Source organism: Orbicella faveolata, unplaced genomic scaffold (assembly GCF_042242905.1).
Source record: "Orbicella faveolata isolate gen_17 unplaced genomic scaffold, um_ofav_v1 contig_12, whole genome shotgun sequence".
Taxonomy (NCBI): Eukaryota; Metazoa; Cnidaria; class Anthozoa; order Scleractinia; family Merulinidae; genus Orbicella; species Orbicella faveolata.
The window spans coordinates 18393302-18420070 of NW_028301539.1; the positions used below are offsets into that span (position 1 = coordinate 18393302).

A 26769-nucleotide genomic window follows, 5' to 3' on the forward strand; every position below is an offset into this window, starting at 1 on the left:
GGAATCGAGGCTGTAAAAGAATAAAGAGGATGGGGACGTCAGGTGGGTGTCATTCGAAGAGTCACTCATAACTGGGGATCTGGTCTCAATTTCAGCCTGTAGCTTCTAGACATTCTTCTGGATAGATCTGTTTCAAAAATGGCTTGTGGTCAACTAAGTGAAGAGAAAAAGGCTACCAAAGAAGTGCAAGATATTTGTGATGAGGTTTGTTCGCATTGCGTGACCAAAAGACAAAGATTGCAAAGTTCAGGGCGGGCAGTTTTGGAATAATTTTTTTGTTGACAAAACGTTGAACTGTTTTATTGTCTGATCTGATAACGTTAAGCTATTGATTTCAAAGTATTAGTTCGTTCGAACATCAGATGATCTGTAGAGCTCGCTCGGCATAAGCTCACATGTCAGACTTGTAGGACTGACAATTTCCAAAATTCCAGCGTAGATTTACCATATTCACTCTGCTCTTTGTACTATTTTTTCGTCATGGAGTGCATCCCTTTCAGTTTCCTTTCCTTGCTAAAAAGATTTCCCTTACAGTACGGCTGTCATGATATCATATTCGTGTACATCAACTTTGGCATTATTCACAGCAAACAAATGCACTCAATAGTTAGTTGATGATGTTTATTACTCTCATTACTTTACCGATAGAAAAATGTACTGATTTTGTAAGGAGAAATTAGATGTCGTGGGTTTCATTAAGATTCTGAGCAGAATGCAGGGCAGGACATACATAAGCAAACCACGGCAGGATAGCAACTCATAGTACAATGGTTAATTTGCTTGTCTAGGCAATGATAAACAAATCGTTCGTGTCCTCCATATTGTTTGGGAATGAACGTTTGGCGTGTGCACGGTCAATGTCACGTGATAGTGCAATTCAACCTCAAACGCGAAACAAAAGGCCGGCCCTTTGAAGTTTGCCGGGCTTCACAACCAGTCCCCTCCACTAACTATGGTCGAGGTAACTGGCCCTTACAGAAATCTGTTAACGAGCATCTTGGAAACTTTTCTTTTTCAGGTGAAGAATCGGGCAGAATATAAAGGCAAAGCCTCGTACGATCAATTTGACGCCGTTTCTTTCAAAACTCAGCTGGTTTCTGGAACCCATTATTTCATCAAGGTTAGTTTAGAGTCATGTGAAGTTATGAAATGCCCAGGCAGTGTCCTCCCCAAAAAAGAATCTCCCACTGGGTTTAGGGGAGGGGGTGTCACGTGTTACTATGGCAGAATTTTAAAATGCCCTAGTCACTAGTTAACAAAATTTTACACTTTACCCCCAGTGTCGGAAAGTGAAAGAAAATCATCAAAAGAGCGTTTGTTGCAATTTCCTTTTAATGTGCTGGAGCGCTAATTTTCTTTCCATTTGGGACACTGACTGATGTAAAACACAGGATTCTGGAGAGCTTTGATTCTTAGACTTTGACAAATAAAGTTTCAGTTATCAAGGGTAATTTATTTATAGAAAAACTTCCAATAAAAGAACCACTGCTAGTTTACAAGACATTCCAGTTAAGGTTACTGTAGACCTTCAAGGGCCTATTTTGTCCAAAATATTTTTTTCACGCCAAATTCAAGACTGCTGCTTAATTCTAAATTTTCTAAAAAAAAAATATTTTAAAAACTCAAAACTCGAACGAGTTATCCACAAAAACGCGAGTTTAAAAAACAAGTTGACGACTGCAAACTGTGATAAGCCAATCAGAATGTGTCAACCACTGAGTTGAACAGTAACAATTTTCGCGGTAATCTCATAACGGACTCGTATTTCACTTATACTGTTTATTCCTCACATCTTGCAATTTCTCGCACAGAAATCTCCGCTTTCGTTGATTGTATTCGTCTTAATTAAGCGATATACTGGGCAATTTTGTACGGTCTTCGCGTTTCCAAATTTGAAAGCAAGTGCAAGTGAAGATGGGTTTTGTTGCAGCACTATATGCTGCCCCGCTTCTGGCACACAAAGTGATTGCGGCGGGATTAGCGGCGAATTTAATCGCTGATATCCTCTGCTTCGAAGAATGTTTTTCCATATTCTTGTATCACAAACAGATTGATGAATTACTCGTTTAGTTTAATCTATTGATATCCACCGACTCGGTTCGGCTCGCTGAGAAGGCCTGATCAAAGGCTATTTCGCTATCGTTTCTCTTTTTTCTTGTTTTGCTTCTTTTCATGATGTATTTGCTGATTCGGTTTATAAGCCGATGAATTTTTCACGGCAGACTTCACTTTTCCCGTTTGTAATATTTCCTGTAAATACAAACAATGAACCTTTTCCTGGAAGACAGGGAAGCTTTCTTGTAGCGTTCTTCTGGGGAGTTCTAAGTCTCGTTTCATTGGTTCGCGGCATGGCCCCCGTTGACAACCTCTTCAGTGAGGTGCGAAAACTGAGAAATTTCTTTCGAGGTCGAAAACTGGAGGGTTTTTTTTTGCGTGAATCACCCCTATTCATATGAAGTAATAGGGTATGTAGATTTATCGAATTTTTACGAAACTTGCCCAAAATGTTCGTCGGATATAAGCGCACCAAAGTGTGTGAGCCTTTTACGAAAATCCAAATGTTTTTCTTGTGACGTCCCATCGAGTACCGGCAGTCAGAAAATTTGCTATTGTCCAACTGTTAAAGGGATTTTCTACGTAACCAACAGAAATATCGAAAAAGCCTCACACACTTTGTTGGCCTATCAACTCCTGAGTGATATAGTCCAGTCAGTTTGGATGTCCGCGTTAACACAATGGCTGGTAATTCAGTTTTATAACAAGAAAGGTCAGTTTTGCGTTTAAACGCTTGCGCGTGCCTACCAAAGCAAAAATGGCAAAACATATTGATATTTTCGGATTCAACAGTTTATAAGCTTTACAATGATATATAGTTTACCAAGGTTTTCTTTAAAGCAGCGCGCGAAGAAAGTATTTTCCGGAAGGCACCCCTGAAGGTTTACAGTAACCTTAACGAGGGTCTGGGTTTCTGTGTAAAATAACCGATAAGAAATATCCCATGTTACTTTTTACCAAATTTTATACTTTCTGCCCAAGGTCAGAAAGTGATAGAACATCATCAAAACAATGTTTGTTGCAATTTCTTTTGATGTTCTGGAGCACTAATTTTCTTTCCATTTTTGACCCTGATGTAATGTTCCATCTTTAGTGGTGCAGATCAAACAGTGGTAGAACACAGCTGCTCAAAGACTTCCTCGTTTGTTTTTGGTATATCATGACTAAGTATAGGTAATCATACGGTTTCGAGTTCAATTTGGAATTAATTTGCACGAGTGAGTTTTCCAAAAAGCTGACATTACAAGAGCCGCTTTACTTATTAATAATATAAACATGAAAAAATTCGCGTGGAGGAAGTGCTGGAAGATCTTTCTTGAAACCATTTTTTCTCATTCGAGAAAACTTTTTTAAAAGTTTCCGCACAAAATTCTCGCTATCATTTTACGTGATATCATTGGCTTAGAAATTTTCTTGTTATCTTTCAGCCAATCAAAATCCAGAATTGCGATGTGTAATTTGCACTGGTGTTACACTTGAACTGCACTGCTCCTAGCCAATCAGAATCGAGTGATTTTTTCATGTATATTATTATGAATGTATTATTATGAATGTATCTCATTTCAGGTTCATGTTGGCAATAATTCTTATGTCCACTTGCGTGTTTTTAAGTGTTTGCCACATATTGGATCACACCTTGAGCTACATGCTATGAAAACGGGATTAACAAAAGAGGACAGTTTGGAAATCTTTGGAAAGTGAAACCTCTACGCCGAACAAAGTTTAAGGCTTTTTAAATGTAACCAGAGAGGAATATTTTTTGAATAAAAGCAATGTAAACTTAAACAGGTCACAGATCACAGTAAATTAACTCTATACATCTAGGAAAAAATCTGTAATTAATAAAAGTTTGGAAATATTCATTTGCTTGGTGAGAATTCATAATATGGTTAATAAACCATGTAGCTAGTTTTCAATCCATCTTTGTGTCAACACTTCATATTACTTGGGTGGAATGCTTTACATGGCAACACACCCTTTCAGAGGGTCGTACAGGGGGGGGGGGGGGGGGCTCTCTGGCACGGTTCAAGAACGGAAAAGTAGAGGATCACAGATCACAGATATAAAAATTTCGTTTTCCCGAATCATGGAAATAAGCAAGTAAGATGCTCTTTTTAACAACCCCTTCTTACACTAGAACGAGTGTTTGAAGAAAGCAAAGTCATGATAGGCTAAGTCAAGGCTCGATATTGCTGAATCGCAAGTCACTCTCGATAGACGACTCTAACCATTCGGAGGACTCGCGTCTCAAAATCACGTAGAACAGAGTGGTGAAATCACGAATATCGGTCAATAATTCAAGTTCTTCACGGGTCATGCCAAACCTCCAGGTCACGGATCACGAAGCATGATTTCCTAAATCCACGTTTCACGGAAAATAAAATCAGCTAATCACGCATCACGAGAATACCCCTGTACGACCCTCCTTTCAGAATGTAGAGTCTCTCTTTTTGCCTTTTGAGTTGGGTTAGCCTGCATAGCTAGCGGGATTTTGTTTGGAGTGTTTTGTTTAGGCAGTGAGGTTGTGAACACAAGTGTTGCAGGCCCAAAGGAATTTTCAAAAGCCACAAAACTATTCCGAAATTTTCTCACGGCTTTGCCACATCTGTCTGAGGTCCTGCTGTTAAAACAGAGCACTAGGGTACAACATCCTGCCACCAACAAATGCCAAGAATTGGTCGCAACATTAAAGTTAAATCATCACTGATTTATCTCTTCAAATATTTTGGGTCTCTAGGCGAACTTGAAAAGGCATTTTGTAACCATATTGAATAAATTGATGTTTATAATTATTAAGAAAAGCCACAAGTGTAACTTACAGCATTCTTGCTGTACAAAATATTTATTTCCAAATTGAGTTGGTCAATTCATTCAATGTGTTACTTAACACTAGAGAGTATCAACGACACAAAAAAACACCACAATATTTAATTCTTACCAGAACACAAGCTGGCTTAATAGTGATTTTTCTTTTGGTTTCTTTACTGTCCCAGATCTTCCTGACTTATGCAAAAATAATGGTCTCAGTTTCCCTGATCATTTGGGATGGATGGTAAGGGAAAAACAAAAACAGATGGGAAATAACTTGAATGTTAAGAAAGGGTTATATGAAGTTCATTATGGTCTTGAGGGGGCTAAAATGATGTTGTTTGAGCGTGTTGCTTTCTGTGGAAAGAGCTTTTCTTTTCCTAGAATCCACAGAAAGTCCCATGAGCTGGCAACGTTCAAGAACAGCTGACGCAAGATGTTCCATTACTTTAGTTTCGAATAAACATTCAAACGTCGCATACAGGAGGCAATTAAGATCTGATTACAACATGCCTCTTTGAACAGATACAATGGCTTTAAAGTGCCTATGAAGTAAAAAAAATCCCTGTTTATTTGAAAGGGTTTTCAAAGTAAAGAAGAATGGCGTTTTCCTTTTTGGAATATCTTTTTTCGTTTTAGAGATATTCATGTTTTTGTATTATGCAAATAAGAAAAGTGATGGCGTCATAGGTGGTTCCTCTAAAACAGCACAACACTCAATCAAGAATAACTCTAGAAATATTAAGGCAGTGTTCTTCAAACTTTTCACCAGCAATGTACATCACAAAGGAAACAGAATGACACCTACTATGCTGTTGCCATGGCAACACTCTTGGGTCCAGTCTCTTTCTGTGAAAAACCAAATATCTCCATTTGCAAAGTGGGACAGAGGGTCTTGCTCGGAACACAGATAGTTCCCATATTGTCTTCACTCTCCCCATTAGATTATTGGGAGTGGATGATCCTTGTTTAAGATAAAATCTGGGAATTTTAGTCTTAATTAAAACAGAACCAGCGGCATAACTGCTGTCACGGCAATGGCACAACAGGTGCCATTATGTTCTTTTGTGATGTACATTTCTGGTTCCAAGTTTAAAGAACACTGCTTTACTATTTCTAGAGTTATTCTCAATTGAGTGTTGTGCTGTTTTAGTGGAACCACCTATGACGTCATCACTTTCCTTACAAAAACGTAAATATCTCTCAAACAAAAAAAGATATTCCAAAACCGAAAATGCCATTCTTCTTTACTTTGAAAAGCCTTTCAAATAAGCCGCAATTGTTTTTTACTTCATAGGCACTTTAAATTAGCCAACATGTATGAAACCATTTTAGCCTCCTCCAGACCATAATGAACATCACATCAAATTTTTATTGTGGCTGACGAAGTTGGGTGGAACTGAACGAAATATAACACTTTAAATAAGATTTTTAATTGTGCTCTGAGTACAGAAATTATTTTTTATATTTTAATCATGATTACAGAGCAGGAAAACAATATTTCCTATTCTAAAAAAGAAACAGGTAGTAAAGTCAACCTTTGCTAACAGGCTTCTCCTGTTGGCAGAAACCTATCATGCAAAGACACTTACCCTAGTCATAATTATTCATGGACACTTTTTCTTGTCTCAAGGCTGTCTGGTTATGACTGTGACATTTTACAACATTTTGACACAAATATCACAATGGTTTGGGATTTCTGCAACAAGTCGAGCTTGGTTCCGAATCACTGTGTTTGGTTAACGTCTTTGAACAAATTCACAAAATGGCATCTTTTCTTACTGCCATGGAGCCGCCGGTATAAAGAATTATGTGGCCCAGTTAGGAAACAATGAAACACCCTGTTCAACATCACTGACAATAACTTTGTGAGATGTGTTTGCACCAAGAACTTGCAAAATGATTACACATAATACCAAAAAGTCCCTCAAAATCCCTACGCAGCCTAACCACACGGCAAAATTTGTCACAAAGTAAGGTTAGCAAGTCACTTTTCAAATATTATTGTGAAAGATCTTAATAGTAAGTAATTTTATTGTAAACTACTTGAAGGTAAAAAGTAATGCCACCTAAATGGAGTAAGCTGGTGTTATTGTGGTGGTTTAAAGAACTTCCAGCATCGCTCATTGAAAGCCTACAAATTAAGCAAAAATATTAGGTAGTATTATAGAGATAAACATGTAAAATGTCTTAATGTTTTGAAGTAGTAATAATTATATCAGTACAGTTGACTCTCGATAACTCGAACCTTCAGAAAATCAATAAAGTTTGAATTAATTATTGGGAGCCAAGTTGTCTAGAGATGGGAACACACAATCAGAAATTAAGGAATGAATCAGTGTGCATTTCAGGTTTATTACAGGGAAAGAGTAAAAGTCCAAACAACCTTCTGTGGGAAGGGTATGGATATTTTCTGGTACAACACATTGGCTTATCTACATGCAGATGAGACAAGGAAAAGAATTTTACCTTGACAGTTCGTCGTTGTATAACCTCTTCTACACTAAGTTCTGATTGCATTAACCTAAGCTGCAATAAAATCAGAATAAGGAATTATTGATGGGAAAAAGGATAACGTGGAAGACAATACAAACACACACCACTTACAATCTCTGCCTGTTAATTCTAAATGTGCAAGGTACAATTACCCTAACTTGGATGAGGTAATATCAATCATTAATGTTTAGATTTACATGTTTTTTCTTCCGAGTAAACCTGATGGCAAAATTTCAAGCATTGACCAACATGGACATCACTTCCTATGGTTGCAAACAATTTTTCACTTGAGAAAAATTGAATAAAAAAACAACACTACTAACAGTACTCCTTGATATGCTTTCACTTGAATAGTCATATGAAAAGTTTTCACCCACAGACTTAATACCAAGTTACAATAAATATTGACACAAGGAAAAAGGTTACACATTTTTTTATAAGCAATATATTCTCAACTCAAATTCATCAAGTGAAATTAAAGAAAAGAAATATTACAACAGGTAGAAGTAAAGTGACTGTTTTTAATTACTTATTTTCTTGGAGGGATGGCAGTCTAGGGATCCAGCCTACCAATTTTCTGAGCATGCGCAGAGTATTCATTTCATATTTTCAGCCAATGAGATTTTTCAGGATTGACGGGAAGTCTAAGAATTGCAGACTTCCGGCATTGGACCTGCCCAGAAATCATGATTCTTGGTGCTGACCAAAAGGATTGCGGCCTCTGGAGAAGACAATGGTGAGAGAGGCATAGTAAGAGTGCTATGTCCTGCTCAAGAATGAAAAACAACCATCCTGGCACTTGAGCCAGAATAGTTTGGTCCAGAGTCCAACAGAAGAAGGCATTTCACTTGCAGGGTAAATAAATGTCCAATGACTGATTTTCTTGATCTGATCTAGTACACAATATACTTACCTTGGTTTGTTCTTTTCTAAGATCTTTCATAATTTGAAAATCATCTGGGTTCTTTTCATTTTTTTCACGAAGTTGTTTGGCATTTTCAGAAACTAATGTTATACACTTCTTGATTGCTTGATCTCTTGTTTTATAGCCACCCAACAACTGTTGAAACAAATAAATCAATTGACTGACAGAATTTGCTATTCATATACCACCATTTACATTCTTAGCTGTAGCAACCAAAACATTCAAACAATAAATTAAAAAAACTCTTTTTGAGCACCAAGTAGTTCACCTAATGAACTATTAAACTTAAAATGTCCAATGGAGAAGAGTTCAGTGTTTGATACCCAAAATTAGAACATATTTTTCAGCACATGTTTGTGCTTAGATGATAAATGGCAAACCCACCAGCGAGTTTGCTTTGGTCAATTTTACCATCTGATTGGTTACAGTATGCTGAACATGTCAAAAGCAAATAACACCATTCAAACATTTTTCAAACTCAGTGTGCCAATCACCCCAATGCATTCAATTGACCCACTTATTTATAGTAAAATTATCAAACAAATAGATAAATAATTCAAAAAAAATAAAAATACCAAATAAGAAACAGAGCATTTGTACCTCATTATAAAGTTCCTGACATTTTTGTTCTGCATTAATTTGTCCAACAAAGGAATCCGTTGGAATACTTTTATTTAGCTTGTAGATGATTTTGTCATCAATAAGTCTAAGCACCTTCAATGCTTCCTGCAAGACAAATTTTATTAAAGTTGCAAACATTTGAAAAAAAGATATAACTGGAGGATGATTCATTTCCCTGCACCCAGGAGTCCTTGTCATAACTTTTGAAAAGAATCCCTAAGAGGTACCTAGATCCTGTTTTGTGGGCGTGGCTTGAAATTTTTGTCACTCCTTAGAGGACCAATTCTAAAACAACACATAATCTCCTGTCATATTTTTCAGCTCAATACCCGACAAGGTACTGCTAAAGCTCCCGTGGTGGACCTTTTGAGGCAGAACATCCTAAGAGTACCAAAACCATGTTTTTAACCCCTAAAAGGTACGACAAGCACCCCCATCCTTTTAATATTTAGGAGTTCCACCCGCCCCCAACCCCTCCCCCCAGCCTGCACATGATACAAAAATTATAACTTTATACAAGTTGCAAAGCAAACCAAGTTGAAGGAAAAATCAAAAACAAAACAAATTTTCCTGAACTGAAATTGTAATGATTCAAAATTCATGGTCTGTTCAAGTGTACAAGTAAGAACCTTCGAGAAGCATCTTAAGTTAGGCTCTCATTTCAGTATAAGGTCAAACTCATTACACTGCCTGGTACACTGGTTGATAACAACGATTGACCACTTATTTGTCCCTACTCCAGGGAATTTCCAATTTTTCTAGAAAGAAATTCTTACGCCTGGAGGTTGGCCCGGGGGAGCTGAACTACTGGAACATTTAAACTTGATAGAGGTAGTAAATCAATACTAATCTATGAAAATCTATAACATTTCTCAAAACTCTAAGAAACTTCCAACGATGTCTGTTCTCAATAGAGTGACAACTGTTGATCAGTATTGATTTATATCGAGTTTTTAGACTGTAATTGAAATAAATAGTGATGGAAATTTGTTATGTTGGTCAACTGCGCGCAAGCTTATTAAATTTGGTGGCTGCACGTCCAGTGATATTTTCTACTCTACAAGTAAATTAATTAAAAAATAATTTAATTTCTGCTGCATTCTACCATAATATCACAACATTTACCTTAAATTCCCCAAAATCTTCACAAGACATTTGAGTCAGTTCATTTTCACCGGCCGTAGCCATTTTGATCTCACGTGCAAAATGGAATCTTCATTGGTCGTTAAATGATCGCTATACTGCTCTGCTGCTAGTCTGCTGACCAGAAGTGTTACGTCACAGACTCTTGATTATCAAATCACCTGTGACACCGGTGTTCTGTTCACATTCAACTTGACTTGTTGAAGTTTATAAATTATCCTTTTCAAAATTATGTCCTCGTGGATTAATAGGCAGTCAACCTGTCCTTTAGATTCGTTTTTTGACGTCAAACGGATTAAGAATGAACCTGAAACTGGCTTTTCGTGCGAGGAAGCCAATACTAATTTTTAATGGCATCTGATGGAATCCGTTGTGTTCCGGCTTTGTGAAAAATCGCCGGATATTCTGAGAGAGGTGTGTTTAGAACGCGGCTGGGAAGAGTACAACGAAGATGGGGGTGAGGCGGATGGCAACTGGAATCTATGGTGGAAAACTCAAGGTTTTACTTCAGGCGAATTCGAACATTGTCGTCCGTGGCAACGCCTGAATCACTTTCCGAAATCGACACATATCACAAAGAAAGACGGCCTAGCAAGAAATCTCAGGCGAATGAGAACATCCTATGGAGGTTCCATGTTTGAATTTTTTCCACTAACGTTCATCCTTCCTAATGAATATAAAAAGTTTGTGGCAGAGTTCTCAAAGCAAGATGGCGCCCAGCAATCAAATTACTGGATTTGCAAGCCAACTGAACAGTCCTGTGGCAGGGGGATTTTTATTTTTCAAGATCTTCACGACTTGACTTATGACTGTGCTGTCGTCGTGCAAAAGTACATCATCAAACCTTTTCTAATTTCGGGTTATAAGTTTGATTTACGCTTATATGCAATAGTCACTTCTTTCCACCCTTTCCGGCTGTATATTTACCATGAAGGTCTTGTACGGTTTAGCACTGAAAGGTTTGATTTGTCCTCACTTGACAATCGTTTTTCACATCTCACAAACACCAGCATTAACAAAACTGGACCGCAGTATTCGGCAGAAAAGGAAAGCATTGGAACTGGTTGTAAATGGACCCTAGGTAAACTGCGACATTACCTGCACAAACACGATATTGATGATCGCTTATTGTGGCACCGCATAACATCAATCATTATTATCACACTTCTTTCACAGGTCCAAGAGATACCAAGTAATAGTTCTAACTGTTTTGAACTGTTTGGGTTTGACATACTCATTGATGAAAAATTGAAGCCATGGCTGTTGGAGGTCAATTTCTCCCCAGCTCTAGGAAATGATTGCAATCAGGATGAATTGGTGAAGAAACCACTGCTGAATGACATACTCGAAGCTCTGAACTTTACCGAGGTAGACGTCAAAAGGGGAAAAAAGGAAAAGGAGAACAATGATGTTAGGAAAAAAGGTTTAAAAGGGAGAGATGAAGGGAATGGCATGGTTAAGGCTGGAAAAAGTATCTATTCCAGACCTGGTGGTAAAAAGAAATGCAAGAGCAATTTTAATATTTTTCCACCACAATCTGAATCGGAGTGTATGCAAGTTGCTGAATGTGTAAAAAATCCTGGTTTAGGTGAAAGAAAACTGGAAGATAAAAATATGTGCAAACACTGGAGAGAGAATGGTAATGCAATTGGCAGCAAGGGAAAGAAATGCATTCCAAGATGCAAAACACCAAGCTCAAAGTTCAATCTGTTGGATCAAAAGAGACTAAGTACTTCAGAAGAGTTTCTTAGAGCTACTAAGATTGACTGTGATGGCCAAGGAGAACTGAATGATAGCAAAGTACCTCTGAATTGCACCAAAGAGGATAATTTGGCTGTTAAAAACAGTCCTGATATCATCCTAGGGGCTAAGGAAAGCCAGTCATTTTTGTCGGACCAAACACAAGATGATAAAGGTGGTCAGGAGACAAATGATGAAGGAGAGGGAAAGATGTCAAGCCCCCAGAAGATATCTAGAAGTGAGTCTCAAAGTGGGTCATCAATGCATTTATTGCAACCTGAAAATGGCAACAATCATGGTAAACTACCATCTCACCTACGTTTACGCCGTTATAAATCAGAAGCATCATCTCTGAACTCACTTCAGTCAGTTCATAAATATGGCTTGCCAAATGCAAGTACAGAAACCTTGCATCACTTTCCTTCTAGGTACTCCACAAGGATCTCCACAGCAAGTACCTATAGGCAAGGTACCAAGAAGACTAAAGATACACTGAAACTTCGACCTCAAATTGGCAATTGCATTCTGGCATTTCCTTTCAATGAAGTAACACTCAAGGCCAGCCTCGGAAAGCTTGACCAGAAGGTGGCTGTTGAAGAAATAAGAAAAATTCTGAAGGCAACCAGTAGTCACATTAGGTCATCTAAATCAGATGCCAGTGATGATGGAACCAATTTACTTGATCTTTCAAAACCATTTTGGGGCTATAGGTCAAAATTAAACACATTTTACAGTTCTTTATGACTGAAATGGCAAACAACCAATGATATTTATTTAGCTATGAAATTTTAAAACATTACTTTGTTGTTCCATATTCCTAGACATATGGAGTAAAAGTTGCCAAGTCTCAGATTTTTGAATGTGTTAACTGTAACTGTTGGTTTACAAAGACATAGATTTTCATGCATGGAATAACTTTTGAATGGTTCAATTGAATTTTGCTGTTCTGTGTTGTTTTCTTTCTTTTTTTTTAAAGTACACTGTGAGTAAAGTCCCTCGCCCCACAAAATTTTTGTTGGAGAGGCAAGATGGTGGTTTTTTTCTCTACCAATGACATAATCCTTACAAATTGTTGAAAATAATTTGGAAATATCTCACTTTCCTTAGATTATTGTATATAGTAATAAAATGAGATTTGCATGACCTGAGAGAAAGTCATTTTACACAAAAATGGAAAAATAGCTGGAATGATTATAGTTAAATAGATTACTCTGGCTCCTGGGAAATATATGTAACCTAGCATGCACCATGAATGCTGCAAGGTTGGCACATTTAGTACTGACAGTGAGTGATGTTATTTGTAAAGGAAATCAGACGAACATGTGTGTATCTTGATTTATGACCACAAAAAAAAATGAATTTCCAAAAACTGCATTGTCATTTTGGCCAGTGCAATTAGGGGATTTTCAAAAGATCACAAGAGACCACAAATCATGAAATGCACAGGCAGTTCATTTGATTTTTGCTTATAATATTCACAACAAAAGTTTTGTTTGGTCTTCATGCAACTCATCACAAGAAATGCTTCTCACTGGTATCTAAAGTTAACTTTTCTCTTATTTGCCCAGTTTCCAGCTTTTTTTCCAGCACTTCTACTTCGATGGATCAATACTAGCATTTTTTTTTTATTTAATGCTACAATAGTGGCATTACATAAATGCCCAATTACCGGTATTAATGAACATGTTATGATCATTTTCTTGACATTGCAGGTTGCCATAGCAAAGATAGGACCCGTTAAAAACACCCTTAATTAGTCCAGTGACCCCATTTTTTATTAAGATTCAACTTTTCACAAACTTTAAAAAATTTTCATTAAAGATGTGTACATTATTCATTGTGGTGTAAGATAAAATAGATGAATTTTTCACTCATAGCAGCAAACCAAGGTGCTACAAACAGTGACATGCAACAATAATTGACCTCATCGCCTGATGAAGACTAGCGGTATAGCAGTCGAAACGTTGCAATCTACATCTGAAAGTTACTCCATTGTGAGAAAAAACGAGTGAAAAATTCATCTATCCTTTAAAAAATTGTACCAGGTTCAGAGCCACCTGAAATACATAGTGGCTCTAATCCCCCTGCCACATTTTTTAGAACTTGGCAAAAGGTTGTATAGTTATCATGATAATTGTAATGCGATAGCAAAAACAAACGGTCACTGAACTCGATTTTGAGTTAAACGCTTGATGCTAAAATAAGGGGTGCTTTAACTGGTAAAGCTGTTGTTATGGTAACCCTTTATTGTTGCTAAACGACCCATAATGTGTTCAACAATAATTGACCATTTGCTTGATACCAGTATTATGGCACCAACTAGAAAAGAGTGGTGGTATTGATTCGTCGCGGAAGAAATGCTGAAAAAATGTATAAACCGTGGCGAGCCACCCTGAAATATTCAATTTATTTATCACCTTGGCCCCAGGGTCTTCTCTACTATTTACTTATTTCATGACTTCCGGTAATGCGGTCAGCGGTGATCAATTTAGCACATGGGATATTTCTCATCCGGCGTTTTCCGTGTTTTCTCGAAGCGCACAACGAAAGAAGTTTCCGTCATCTTTTTGTCTTGAAATTTGAGGTATTTTTAGTTGAAATGTCTACGAATGAGTTACTCCAGTGCTATAACAAGGGCTGTGGTAAAGAATACAAGGAAGACGAAAATGGAGAAGGTAACGTTTACTGGTAGTCGTTGATAGTTACGTGAATGATTTCTCGTAGTCAGAATTTCATGCTGTCTGTCACATACAAATTTCGCTGGATGAATTCCCTAAATTTGCCACGAATCATTAACGATCACGACATTTCAATATATATACGCTTCTGTGATGTTTGTATCTTAACAAGTTTCTGTTCTCGTAGGTAAAATATGATAAGCTTATACCTTAGAAATTACAGCTGTTAGTTCAAGGTAATAAGCTTATGTTTGCATGCAGGCAGACTGCAGGGTTGTTTGTATAAAAAAAAACTCTATTTAAGCTCAAGTAAGCTTATCTTTAGTGTAACAAACGTTTTCGTGCTACCTAGAATAGAATAAGAAATTTTATATCCTTCCTTGAAAATGTGATCGAAGATTTTTTTGTAATTTTCCCGAAGGCTAATTATTTACCAGTCAACCCGAAACTTCAACATCTCTCCGGCAATCTCAGTACATTTGACAGTGGACTGAAATTTTTTTCTTATTTGGGTAGTGTGGACTGCCTCAGTTGTCTTTTGTGGATTTATTACAACTCCTTTTGTAAGAATTATTAGTTTTTGATTGAAATGTTTTTCCTAATATGATTACATGATTAGAACACAGCATGCTTGATACTTGAAGGTCTCAAGGCAAAGAAAATTTAATTGCGTATTACAAGACCATCATCTAGCCTAGTCGATCTTGTCTTATACTGAGATAATACCTTGATCTACCGGGAGATTCTCATAACCAACTTTACAAGATACCGTAAATCCTTGATATTAGCGCCCCCCCTTGAATAAGTGCCCCCTTCAAATAAGCGCCCCTCCTATCGACTAAAATTTAAAATAAATACCGGTCTTCGAATAAGCGCTCCCTCCCCTCCCCCATTTTGTGGATGAGTACTGAGACGACAAAGGATGCATAGTTCTTGTCATGTTGTGTTAGATTTGTACACTGTTTCAGTTTGTGCACACGTTAAGTACTAAAGGTGCCGCGATTTAAACTTTAGGATCAGCTTTTTATGTCGATAAACAGCTTATGTAGTTGGTTACGTGCAGATGATGTATTGAAAAAAATGATCATGTCAGGCCACCATTTGGGAAAAAATAAATAAGCGCCCTCACTCGATTAAGCGCCCCCCTTGAATAAATGTCTCCCCCCCCCTTTTCTCCTAAATTTAAAATAAGCGCCCCAGGTGCTAATTCGAGGATTTACGGTATTTATGGCAATCAGCTAGAAGAGCTTGTGTCTCCAAAATGGGTCTCATTACTTTAATTTGAAACAGCAGATTGCCTAGTCTGTAGAGGAAAAAGAAAGTATTCAATTAAAAACTATATTTACCTCATTGGTTTGCAGACAAGTGTACACATCATCCAGGTGTTCCAGTTTTTCATGATGCTTTAAAGGTGAGCTGTGAATTCATTCACTTGAGGGTACCCAAGGCTCAATAAGCTGTCTGCCTTAGCTAATTGGAGAAAGGTGAAGTCAGTGTTCTAATAGCCAAGTGGCTACTCATAGCTTGAAGGGATTGAAAGTCTTTCAGTCTACTCCCTCCTGGATGGGATGGTAGTTCATCACAGGTTTACACTAAACGTAAAATTCACCAGTAGCCATTTATACACCTGGGTGGAGAGAGGCACTGTGAGAGTAAAGTGTCTTGCCCAAGAACACAATCCAATGTCCATAGCTGGTGCTTGAATCTAGACTGCTCAGTCAGGTGTCCAGTACAACAGCCATCAGGCTTCCATGCCTTCTAATTCACTTGTAATGAATTTAATGCCCTGGGTTTGTTGATGTAATGATATTAGTGTTGAAATAAATTTCTTCTTTTGACTTTAGGGATGGTCTTGTTGCAAGAAAAGGGTCTCAGATTTTACAGAATTCCTCAACATTCGGGTAAGATGTTTCATCTGTAGCAAACAGAGGTAGCTTCAGTCTGTGTTTTAAGCCAATTTTCTGTCTAAACTTTGACTGTATTTTAAACAAAACATGTATCCATGATTGCATTCACATAAGCAGAGGTTTCATTAAGGACTGGGTACCAGGCAAATTGACCAGTTGTGAGGATGATTTTGCCCACCTGGTTTGACTGTCTGATGAAAGTTTTTCCTATAAGGAAGTTCAGTTCAAAATGTTTTGTCTCAGGTGAATCACAGTTACCCTCCTACTGAAAGCATTGATGAAACCCTTGAGAAGTTGAAGTCACCCTTGAGAGAAATATATATATTTTTTATTTTGCTAGGGGTGCACTAAATCAAGGCACAATAATGTCAAACCACCTGAACCTAAAAAACCAAGTGCAGATGAAAAACCCCTTGGTCTTGATGAAGTAAGTTTTGACAACTTTTCGATGAACTGTTTATTTAAGGAGCTACATGTATGCCACAATATTTTGATGAACAATTGAAAGTAACTTTCAATAAATATTTAATATTTTTTGCTATTTTCTTTTTAATTTAATGAGTACTCCGGCGCTTTTTCAGGTAAGAATTAATATCAAAATGGTAACTATTTTTTGCATTGATTCTAGGTTATAAAAGTTGAACAACCTGCAAGAAAACCAATTCCAACAGAACCTGTTGAAAGACCAAGGTATATTATTTGAGTTTGTACATATCTTTGTCAACATAAAGTTTGTGTGCTCTTGGATTAAAATTTGCATGCCTTGTGCTGTCTGCATGGCCTTGTGATCTATATTGAAAAGACGAGTGAATTGGTGACCTTGAATATTTCAGTCAAAACATGGTGTAATGAAAAACGCTGCTCTCAGAAGGGAGATGGTCCTAGCTTTTGTTCTAACAGGCCAGGAACAGCAAGGGTCTAATAACATGCTTTTTATATGCTGAAGAAACTGAACAAATTTGTTTTTTTTTTTACTCCATGAGGGGTTGTTTACAGGAGAATAGTATACTAAGCAATATTTACTACATGATTCACATTTTTTTTTTTTTTGCATTGTATATTCATGGATAAGTGTTTCACACTAACCCATGCAACAATATCCACTGGCACTCATGACAGGCTAATGTTAACAGGAAATAGATGCCACTGTCACTTGGATTTCATAAAAAAAAAAACAGTTATCCCCACACATTAAGAGATAGAATTCTGCTTGTAATTCTGTCTTGTCTTGTATTCTGCTCGCATATATCAGTGTTGGAAACTAAATTTTGACGGCACTTGCCATTTCTTGCAAGTGACTCTCAAAACGCACTCGCTCGGTGTAATTTTCACTCACCTGACAGAAAGATTACCGGTACTCCCTCTTCCCTCCTCCCTCTCCTTCTCTCCCTCCCAAAATCTCTGCATTGATTTACAAACCACACGTTTTCTCATAATCACAGAGGCCCAGCTTGCCATTTCGTGTTGAGCCTTCTTTTTCTGGTCTATTTAGGAGACACCTCCTAATAGGATCACGGACAGATTTTAGTGCTTTATCCTTGCTTTTATCATCAACTTTTGGCATCAACTTTTAACAGCTAAACGAACAGCTGGCACTGCCGAATTCGCGTATTTCCCTTGAATCGAGACATTGAAGTGAACGACTTGTCGGTACATGGATTTCCTTCAATGAAAAATTTTCTTAAAAGACCTTAAACCCAAAGATACAATCATGTAACTACAGCGGAGGTACTTCAATTTTCAAAACAGTTTCTATTGATGCCTGATCTTCATGAAATTCATTTCTTAGCAAGCAAATCTTCAATTCTAATTCTTATGCACTAATAATACTGCTGGCTCACCTAGAGACCAAGAACTTCACTTCATACACGTACGCATGAGTGTTATGTGAATTGTCACTGACAGTGAGGAAGCCTTACTTCATTTTGTCTATTTATGAAACACTAAGTTGTGTTTTCTTGACAACATAGTTGTTATCTCGAAAGATAAAAAAGTTAAAAAGAAGTATATGTAAGTTTTCTTTGGAGATATTCTTGCCAAAATAGGAAATAAAAAGGAGTGCTAGCAATATTCCGTACTAGCCAAACTGTCGAGTGATCAATGATTTGTACTCATCTGACACTTTTCACACTCCCATTGGTGAGTGGGCAGGTGTTCATTTCCAAAACTGGTGTATTTTACTTCATCAAGAGCAAGGGGTTTCTCACATTTTTAATTGATCAATGTTGTGTGCTTATTTTAGTGATGACCTTCCAAAGACAAAGCTTAAGATGTCAGTGGCAGATTCTTTGAAAAAGGCTCTGGTGAAACTTAAAGAACAAGGAAAAGACAAACCTGTTAAAAGTGATGGCAAGTGATCCGTTTTATTACTTAATTAAGTTGGCGAGGTGACCAATACTTCTTGCACAATGAATAATGCTCTGCACCAGCTAAAGCACCATCCAGTTGATATATGTAGGTACTTACATAGCTTATTTTGTCAGCTGTTATCCACTCGACAGGGCTTTCATTAAGAGTCAGGCACAGGCTTTCAGCCAGGATTTAAAAGGGCCTGCTCAAATGAACGATTTATAATTAAGGCAACATATGAAAATTTAAATGATTTTCTTTATAAAGTGGCCATCCACAGGAAGCCTGGATGCCCATCTGGTCAAGAGCCTGGTCAGGCATCAGGCAAATTGAGTGGCTGTTAGGATGATTTTGCCTGCTTGGTTTGACAATCTAGATGGAGGAAAATTTTTCTTATATAATCGAAGTTCAGTTTAAAATGGTTTTGCCTGCCTATGAAAACCAGTTGTCCTCCTGCTGAAAGTGTTAATAAAACCCCTGCCACTGGATAGTGTTTTACTTCAGAGTTGGTAGATAGTTATAGTGCTTTTCACAGTTGAACACATGTCCATGGGCCCTGAATGGAGGAAGGCTCTTTCAGGGAAAAGTGTCTTGCTCTGTAAGAACACAATGCAATGACACTTAACTCCAGCCCAGATCTGAGAATGTAAAATACAGTTATATAATTGTACTGGTAAACCTTTCACAATAATGTTATCCAAACACAGTAATAATAAGGCTAGAGTACAAAAAGCAAGAAGCTTCATTAGCAGTCGCCCTTTTCCAATGTTATGGTGGATCTCAAAGTAACATAGTGCAATGTTTATCTTTTATTTTGGCCATAAATTTTTTGTCTGGGAATTGTTTCTAATCAGGAAGTGAGCATGGTGGTGGAGTTAAACCTGGAACAATGTGCAAAAATAGTGGATGTAACACTGTGAGTCTAATCTTATTGTATATGTTATCAAGATTTAAGTTGTAATTATAGCAAAACCATTTAGAGTAAATACAAACCTGGGACTTTTTTTTTTCACCAGCAAACTATTTCAATCTCTTTTTTTATTTTATTTAGTCATATGTAAATGAAAGTACCAACGATGACAAGTGCTGGAATCATTATGGCGTACCAATATTTCATGAAGGGTGAGGCAATATGCTTTGGCATCTGAGAACTGTTATAGAGTTTTGCATGCTAATGTCAAGCTCTGGTTATTTAAAGGCTGGGTCAGGAGATAAGCTTGCCTTCCTTATTGAAACTAATTAATATCTCAAAATGAACTTGAAAGTTCTTTCTTCTATAAGGAGGGGTTTATGGTGATAGAGCTCAATGGTGGATAATAAAATAAAAATTATTGAGCATGAAGAAGTAAACTTGAGCTAAGGATTAATTCTAAAGGACAGAGGATTGAGAGATCCAAATAATTACTATATTTATAAATATGTATTATTGAAAACTTACAATTTAATATAAGGATTCAGAACTGAGAATTTGTTTCTTATATTGAGCACAATAATAATAATTGTAGTTTCTGATAGCTTCAGTTGAGACTAGTTTTTGTAGGATAGTAGATAAGAACCCTCAACTCAACATAACGTTGTTTGATCCTGAAAATGACATGTCGATGTGGTGTTTCAGGTATAAATTTTGGTCTTGTTGTCGGAAAAGGACAACAGACTTTGATGAATTCTTAAAACAAGACGGATGCACTTCGGGGTCTCACAGATGGGAACTAACAGAAGAGGTAAGGTAGCAATTTGTACCCCAACCTGTCATAGGGTTAGAGAGTTATATGTGACAATATTCAGGATGCATAGTACGGCCAGTGTAATTATAATATCTTGTGTGTATGCCAAATGGTGCATGCTGCCACAGCTTATCACGGTTTCTGTAGCTTGAAGCAGCTAAGAGTTTTGCTGATGTAAGTCCATTGTAGGCTAAATCGAAACATTTTCCAAGGCTTCTCCTTCAATTCATTAGTATAAATGTAAAATGTTTGATACTACGCATTTTTATCTCACATGTATATATCAGGCACAGAGAGAAATACCCAGGATTTGCACTTTCCCACTGCTACTGTCAGACATTACAAATTGTATTCAGCTGTGCAACGGGGAGAAGTTATTAGTAACGTTTGGGCTTTAAAACATGTAAAAGGAATTTGGTACTTTTTAAGTGTTTTACGTGGATTAATCCCCATATGCTTGGTTTCTTCTTATTTGCAGGAAAAAGCGAAGAAAGTCCTGTGCCGGTGAGTTTTTTTGCGAGCAGTATTTAATGTACATTCTCTTTTAACTCTGTAAGTAGCCCCCTTCCCCCTTTTCCAAGCTAAGAATTACCACCACTCTCTTGGACTACGATATTACAGTGGTCCATTTACCTTGTGTCATATTGCCAGGTTGTCATAACACCATGATGGAGAACAAAACACTGGAACCTAGTCCACCTGATTCAAAGTTCAGCATACTCTTTAATATGCCACCTGAGCGCAGCTCTCAGGGCCAAGACCTAGACCTAAACGTCATATTTTGAATACAAAATCCCTCATGGTAAGTTGTTTCTGGTTTTTCAGATACGACTGGTACAAAATGGGAAACTTTATTGTCATTTCAATATTTGCGAAGATGAGTGATCCTGAACAAACCTTTGTAGAGGCAAATAAAACAGTTGTAAGTAGACATTTTTGTACCAGATGTCCAAATAGCATCTTCTTTCTACTCAATTAAACACTTGTTATTGAATGCATGGTGTGTAGGTGGATAAAACATTGTGCTCATATGTCATAGAACACTGCCTCAGAAGCAGTATTTATGTCAAATTATGGTAGTAAAGACTTGTTCTTTGTATTTCAGTTAAGTGCTCATGTGGTGTTTGGTGGCTCAAACGTGTTTGAGCTTCAGCTCAATCTACACGGGGTGAGTGTTCCGAAATGACTACAATAAATGCTTTCCCAGACGATCGCGAGGATGATTCGTGTTTGATTTCACGCGAGTAATATTTCCACTTAACGAATAGAACTTGAGAATTCTTAGTGGTATCCTGTCCATTAGCCCGGAAGTCGATTAACCCTTGTCGGTTAGCCCACAAATAAAACTTTTCTTCTTTACCGTACGTCATCGAGGGAACGGATTGTGGAGGTTTCGCACCAACTGCGTTCTCCCCCACAACTCTCTCTCGTTTTCACGCTTAAAGGAGCCGAGTCACGGTTTGCGCATATTGAAAAGTTTAGCCTCAATTTTTGAAATTCGTCGTTTTGTAATCCGTGTTAATCTTCTCCATCCGTAGCCATCTTTGTTCCTTTATGGTTTATCATTATCTCTGGTGTTTCTCTATCTTATTAAACTGTTATTTTCAGGTTTCTTACCATTTAAAGGTAATTTTGTATGTGGCCAAAATAACTCAAAATACCGTGACTGAGCCCTTTTAAAGAATGAGAAAGAGTCATTGATCTCGACTTCTGGGTGGGGGCTAACCGGCTAGAGGCTAATCGACTTGAGGGCTAAACGACCGAATACCATGAAAATAAATATGTCATTTAACACTAGCTGTTTTCACTGTCGGAAAGGTTAAGACAGAAAATTGGTAGCAAAAAAAGATTTATATCTGGGCCTAGTTAATAGAGGGGGATGGTTATGAAACCCGACAAATTTCTTTGTTGTAGGATTTTGTTCGCTTTTTTGGCCTTGACCGTGCATAAAACACTATACTTGTTTACTCCGTACAGAGGAACTAACCGATAGAAACGTGTTGGATTCTGCACGGTCGTGGACCTTCCAACATAAATCTTGGGTTCTCTGTTTGCTCCTTTGATGTTTGCCGGACTTCATAAGCATTTCCCTCTAAAAAACTATGCTCTAGGACGTTACTAGAAGAGTCAGAAGATGAGCACTAATTGGGTGGGGGCTCTGATAGGAAGAGTACGCTTGTTAAAACGGGGGCTCTGACCAAGATATTTCTTCTTCAGACAATCCTACCAGAGAAAAGCTCCGTGTTGCTATCCCAGACCAAGGTGGAGATCAAATTGCGAAAAGAAGACATTGGAAGCTGGCCTTCCTTGGAGCTGAAAAAGCCAAAGGACTGAAGAATACCCCTCGAGAAACAAAAGACAATTTTACAGCACAAGAAGGACCAACAGAATCCGCTGACACAAGAACGCAGTAGTTGATTTTTCGACTGAGGCCTTTGACACTGCACCGCATGGTGGTAATATTTCGCAATTTTCTGCTTTTCGCGTCCAGCAAGCCACGAACTAAACTATGTGTAAAGCTATGGAACGATGAATAAAGTTTGAATGAGGCTTGTGTTACGACGCGAAATTAGTTATTTTGGTGTTTCATAATTCCAGTCAGAGTTGAACTATTGATTTGCTAAATTGTACGTTTAATTACTTCACGTTGCGCATTTAGGACAGATTTGACCATGCCGGCAGCCGCCTAGATTTTGAGACATCCTCAATTTGTCTTTACTTTGTCTTTATCAGTATTAGATTCAGCTGCGAATCACTTCTCTTTATCTGGGACTCAGTTTCGAATCACGAGTGACGCACTTGAGGAACAGGCGCGCCTCTGTCAACCACAGTTAAGGAACGTTCTCCACTCCAACGTTGCTGTAACCTTTGGGAGAACTGGCACAAAAATAATTAAACGAGTGGTAACCAAGAGCTTTTTAATTATGAATTAACACTTGCATTTCTATTGAAATTTCCCCCGCAAAGCAATCGCATCTTGGTTTCTTTATCAACTTAACCCTTTGAATACCAAACTTTAGCCAAAAAAATACCGTTTTTAACCGTTTAGTCAGGTTTTTTAGCTGCCATGACGCTAAATCAGCCTAAGTTTTGCTAAGAAAGCTTTTTTTTTACTAAAAGGAGAGATTTTTCGAGGATTAGGCACAAAATTGAGCAAAATTCCAATTCCAGGCATGCGTATAAGCCAAAATTTGGACTAAATGCTTTTCATCGTTGCGGCAAATGTTTACCTTCAATCAGTCGCAGCTCACTTTTAGTGGGTTCGCTTGTAAGACGAACGGACTCAAATTACATGTCTGCGCAAATCAGACGATTGAAAAGAAACTACGGTAACACTTTAGAGACAAAATTAAGCCTTTTGAACACATGGCGACTCGCGATATGACACTAAGAAACTCGCATATAAATTATTTACAAAGCTAGTTTTAATATACTCCTTATATGACAATAAACAATGCCTGTAGCCTTTAAAGGATGTGGCGTCAGATGAATTTCTGGCAAGGAAAAATATCATTTTGTCACAAATTTTTAGTCGCAAGAATAATCCATAAAAGTTTTACCGTTTCGAACAATGGATAAACTTGAACAAACGCCAGGACATACGACACACACAAAATTCCAACTATGTAGATTGTCACGATTCTCAGTATTTTGTTACATTTTTCTTGGCATGGGACAGCGCACTTCTCGGAATTTTGGATTCGGGTATACCGCGGGACCTTTTTTTTTGCCATTAACCGCTCTCAATTTTGTTTGTTGCCCCTTTCCTTTCTGTTTTTCTCGGGGGGATTGGGTCGAGCATGGGTAGAGTATAGACGTGTTTTTGCTAGCTCCGCTCAAAATTCGTATATGGAGGCCTCTACATGGCAGAAAAAGGAGAAAAGTTCAGACGAAAAACTCATGTAGAGAGAACTGGGCCAACTTGGAGAAGTGTATCCAACTCGTCGGAAGAAGAATCCCTTTCACCGTTGGAGAAGAAAGCCAAAGTCAAGTTGCACATGTCTGACACGGTGCAATCGAGCGAAGAAGACGAAACCGCCGCTGCCGTGGAGTTGGCTAATTCTGTAATGCCGAAGCTAGACCTTGTTCTGCAGAAGTTAGACAACATGGAAAAGAAATTGGACATCCTTGAGGGTTTTGTGAAAGTGGTCGATGGAAAGGTTAACAAGTTACAGGATAAAGCTGAGCAGTTTGAAAGCTTCAGCAGGGACGCCACAACAAAACTGAAGGTGTTAGATGAAGGAATGTCGTTCGCAAATACAGAGATAGAAAATTTAAAGAAGAAAGTAAAGCTTCTGGAACAAACTATCCAAGAAAATACAGTAAACACCGAAAACAAATTCAAGGGAAAGATCGAGGCCTTAAGAAACGAGAAGTTGTATATGGAGGTGTATCAAAGACGGGAAAACCTTCGCTTCTACGGCATTGCTGAATCTTTCCACCTCTCAGAAGAAAATGTCAAAGAGGTGTTAATTGGCTTTATACAGAAGGAACTTAACATCAGCGAGGCGGATTCTTTTGAGTATCAACGAGTGCACCGCATTGGCAAGCGCGACCCATCGCAAGAAAAACCAAGACCAATAATTGCACGTTTTTTGCGATACTCCGACAGAGAGCGAGTCATGTCAAGTGCAAGAAAGCTGAAAGGAACTGGTTTCGGAATATCGCCAGACCTTCCGAAAGAAATTGTGGACCGCAGAAAGGAATTAATGCCTAAGTTCAAAAAAGCAAAAGAAGACGGAAAATCGGCGTTCTTCAAAAGATCAGAGCCGGACAAACTTTTTATTGAGGGTATACGAATCTTCTAATTTCTTTGGAACATAAACTCTCTATCTAGGTATTCATAACATGTAAGCCTCATTCACACTTGTTCTTAAAAATGGAGCTGCATGCGTGTCATCTAGTTAGCGCAATGCGTGCAAGACCTATTCCATTAGTAGCGCAATTAACAGCTTTTATCGCTGGCTACTGTTTTACATACATGTTCAATTGTAGTTGTAGGTGTTATAAATGTTTTTCTTTTGTTTCTTTTTCCTTTTCAATATTAATTAGTTTTACCTTTTTCTTGTTCAAGAGACATGCAAATTTTTTCATTAGCTCATCTACTAAAGATTACTATCTCATTCTCTGCAACTGCTCGCCTTTTCACTTAAATATGTCCTTAAAAAGTTACAAAACTTAATTTAAATTTTGGTATCCTATCCTTAAATGTTCGGGGGATAAGATCTTTTGATAAACGAAAAGCACTTTTTCATTGGTGTATGAAGGATAAAGCTGATATAATTTTTCTACAAGAGACCTACAGCACATCCGAGGTGGAAAACACCTGGAAATCCCAGTGGAGAGGAGACTTGTTTTTTTGTCATGGTTCTGAACACAGCAGAGGTGTCTTAACACTAGTCAAAGAAGGGCTTGACTGTAAATTTGAGGTATGTAAACAAGATAATCTAGGTCGGTATATCATTCTAAAAGGTCTTGTTCAAGGTCAATCTTTTTTATTTTTGAATATCTATGCGCCAAATAAGACCAACGAACAATGCATCTTTTACGACGAAATACAGAACGAATTCGACAAATTGGAAATTGACACTGATTGCAAAATAATAATAGGTGGTGACTTTAATGTTATCCGCGACCCAGATTTGGATGGATCGGGAGGATCTCCAAAATTGAAAGAATCGTCCAAAAAGATAGAAAATCTATGTTTTTCTCTTGACCTAATAGACATCTGGAGAATCAGAAACCCAAAATTAAAACGTTTCTCCTGGAGACAGAAAACTCCAATGATTCAACGGCGGTTAGATTATTGGTTGATATCAAATAATATACAGGAAGAGGTGGAAAACTCATCCTGTTCTGTGACTTTGAAACTAGTAAACTACCGGTTCATCTTCCAATATTCTACAAAGAGTGTCTAGAGGCATTTCGTAATTTAAAGAAATCCAAGGTAGCCACCTATGAGGATGTTGTAGACCAAATTATTTGGAATAATAGGAATATTGTGATACACGGAAAATCTCTTTTTGAAAAACATTTGTTTACTAAAGGAATTGTTAAAATTGGTGACTTGTTATCCGATACGGGTAAATTTCTTGAAAGCCCTAAAGTGTTGGAAGCGAATCTATCTCCAATCCAGTACTTCAAATTAATAGGAATTGTAGATGCCATACCAAAAGAATGGAGATTAATTATCAAAGAATCACATATTCAACATCAGCAACTATATCCTCAACAGCATTTGGATACAGTGTATATTTATATCGACGAAACCAAATCGGATCTGTTAAAAGCCTCTTCAAAACTTTTGTATAAAGGATTTAAAA

At 37.6% G+C, this 26769-nt stretch overlaps 5 protein-coding genes across 5 annotated transcripts; 4 read left to right on the top strand and 1 right to left on the bottom strand.

Annotated features, from left to right (window-relative positions):
- Positions 1 to 36: 36 nt before the first annotated feature.
- On the top strand, positions 37 to 3917 carry LOC110059655 (cystatin-B-like). Its single transcript, XM_020766383.2, has 3 exons — positions 37 to 204; positions 1019 to 1120; positions 3622 to 3917. Exons 1-3 carry the CDS (start codon positions 139 to 141, stop codon positions 3754 to 3756), a joined length of 303 nt encoding a protein of 100 aa, XP_020622042.1. The 5' UTR covers positions 37 to 138; the 3' UTR covers positions 3757 to 3917.
- Positions 3918 to 4864: 947 nt separating this feature from the next.
- On the bottom strand, positions 4865 to 10142 carry LOC110059667 (protein MIX23-like). Its single transcript, XM_020766394.2, has 5 exons — positions 10031 to 10142; positions 8885 to 9010; positions 8273 to 8419; positions 7333 to 7392; positions 4865 to 6997 (listed from the first exon to the last, which is right to left on the bottom strand). Exons 1-5 carry the CDS (start codon positions 10091 to 10093, stop codon positions 6953 to 6955), a joined length of 441 nt encoding a protein of 146 aa, XP_020622053.2. The 5' UTR covers positions 10094 to 10142; the 3' UTR covers positions 4865 to 6952.
- Positions 10143 to 10210: 68 nt separating this feature from the next.
- Positions 10211 to 13068, top strand: LOC110059617 (uncharacterized). The gene has a single exon (XM_020766340.2). It carries the CDS (start codon positions 10409 to 10411, stop codon positions 12530 to 12532), a length of 2124 nt encoding a protein of 707 aa, XP_020621999.2. The 5' UTR covers positions 10211 to 10408; the 3' UTR covers positions 12533 to 13068.
- Positions 13069 to 14240: 1172 nt separating this feature from the next.
- On the top strand, positions 14241 to 23015 carry LOC110059681 (cysteine and histidine-rich domain-containing protein 1-like). Its single transcript, XM_089282660.1, has 13 exons — positions 14241 to 14463; positions 15828 to 15877; positions 16311 to 16367; positions 16714 to 16800; positions 17002 to 17063; positions 18616 to 18726; positions 19581 to 19638; positions 19774 to 19844; positions 20338 to 20443; positions 20925 to 20950; positions 21272 to 21368; positions 21552 to 21614; positions 22664 to 23015. Exons 1-13 carry the CDS (start codon positions 14256 to 14258, stop codon positions 22778 to 22780), a joined length of 1113 nt encoding a protein of 370 aa, XP_089138786.1. The 5' UTR covers positions 14241 to 14255; the 3' UTR covers positions 22781 to 23015.
- A 1209-nt stretch (positions 23016 to 24224) lies between these two features.
- On the top strand, positions 24225 to 26124 carry LOC149116950 (uncharacterized). The gene has a single exon (XM_089282659.1). It carries the CDS (start codon positions 24310 to 24312, stop codon positions 25252 to 25254), a length of 945 nt encoding a protein of 314 aa, XP_089138785.1. The 5' UTR covers positions 24225 to 24309; the 3' UTR covers positions 25255 to 26124.
- Positions 26125 to 26769: the final 645 nt, after the last annotated feature.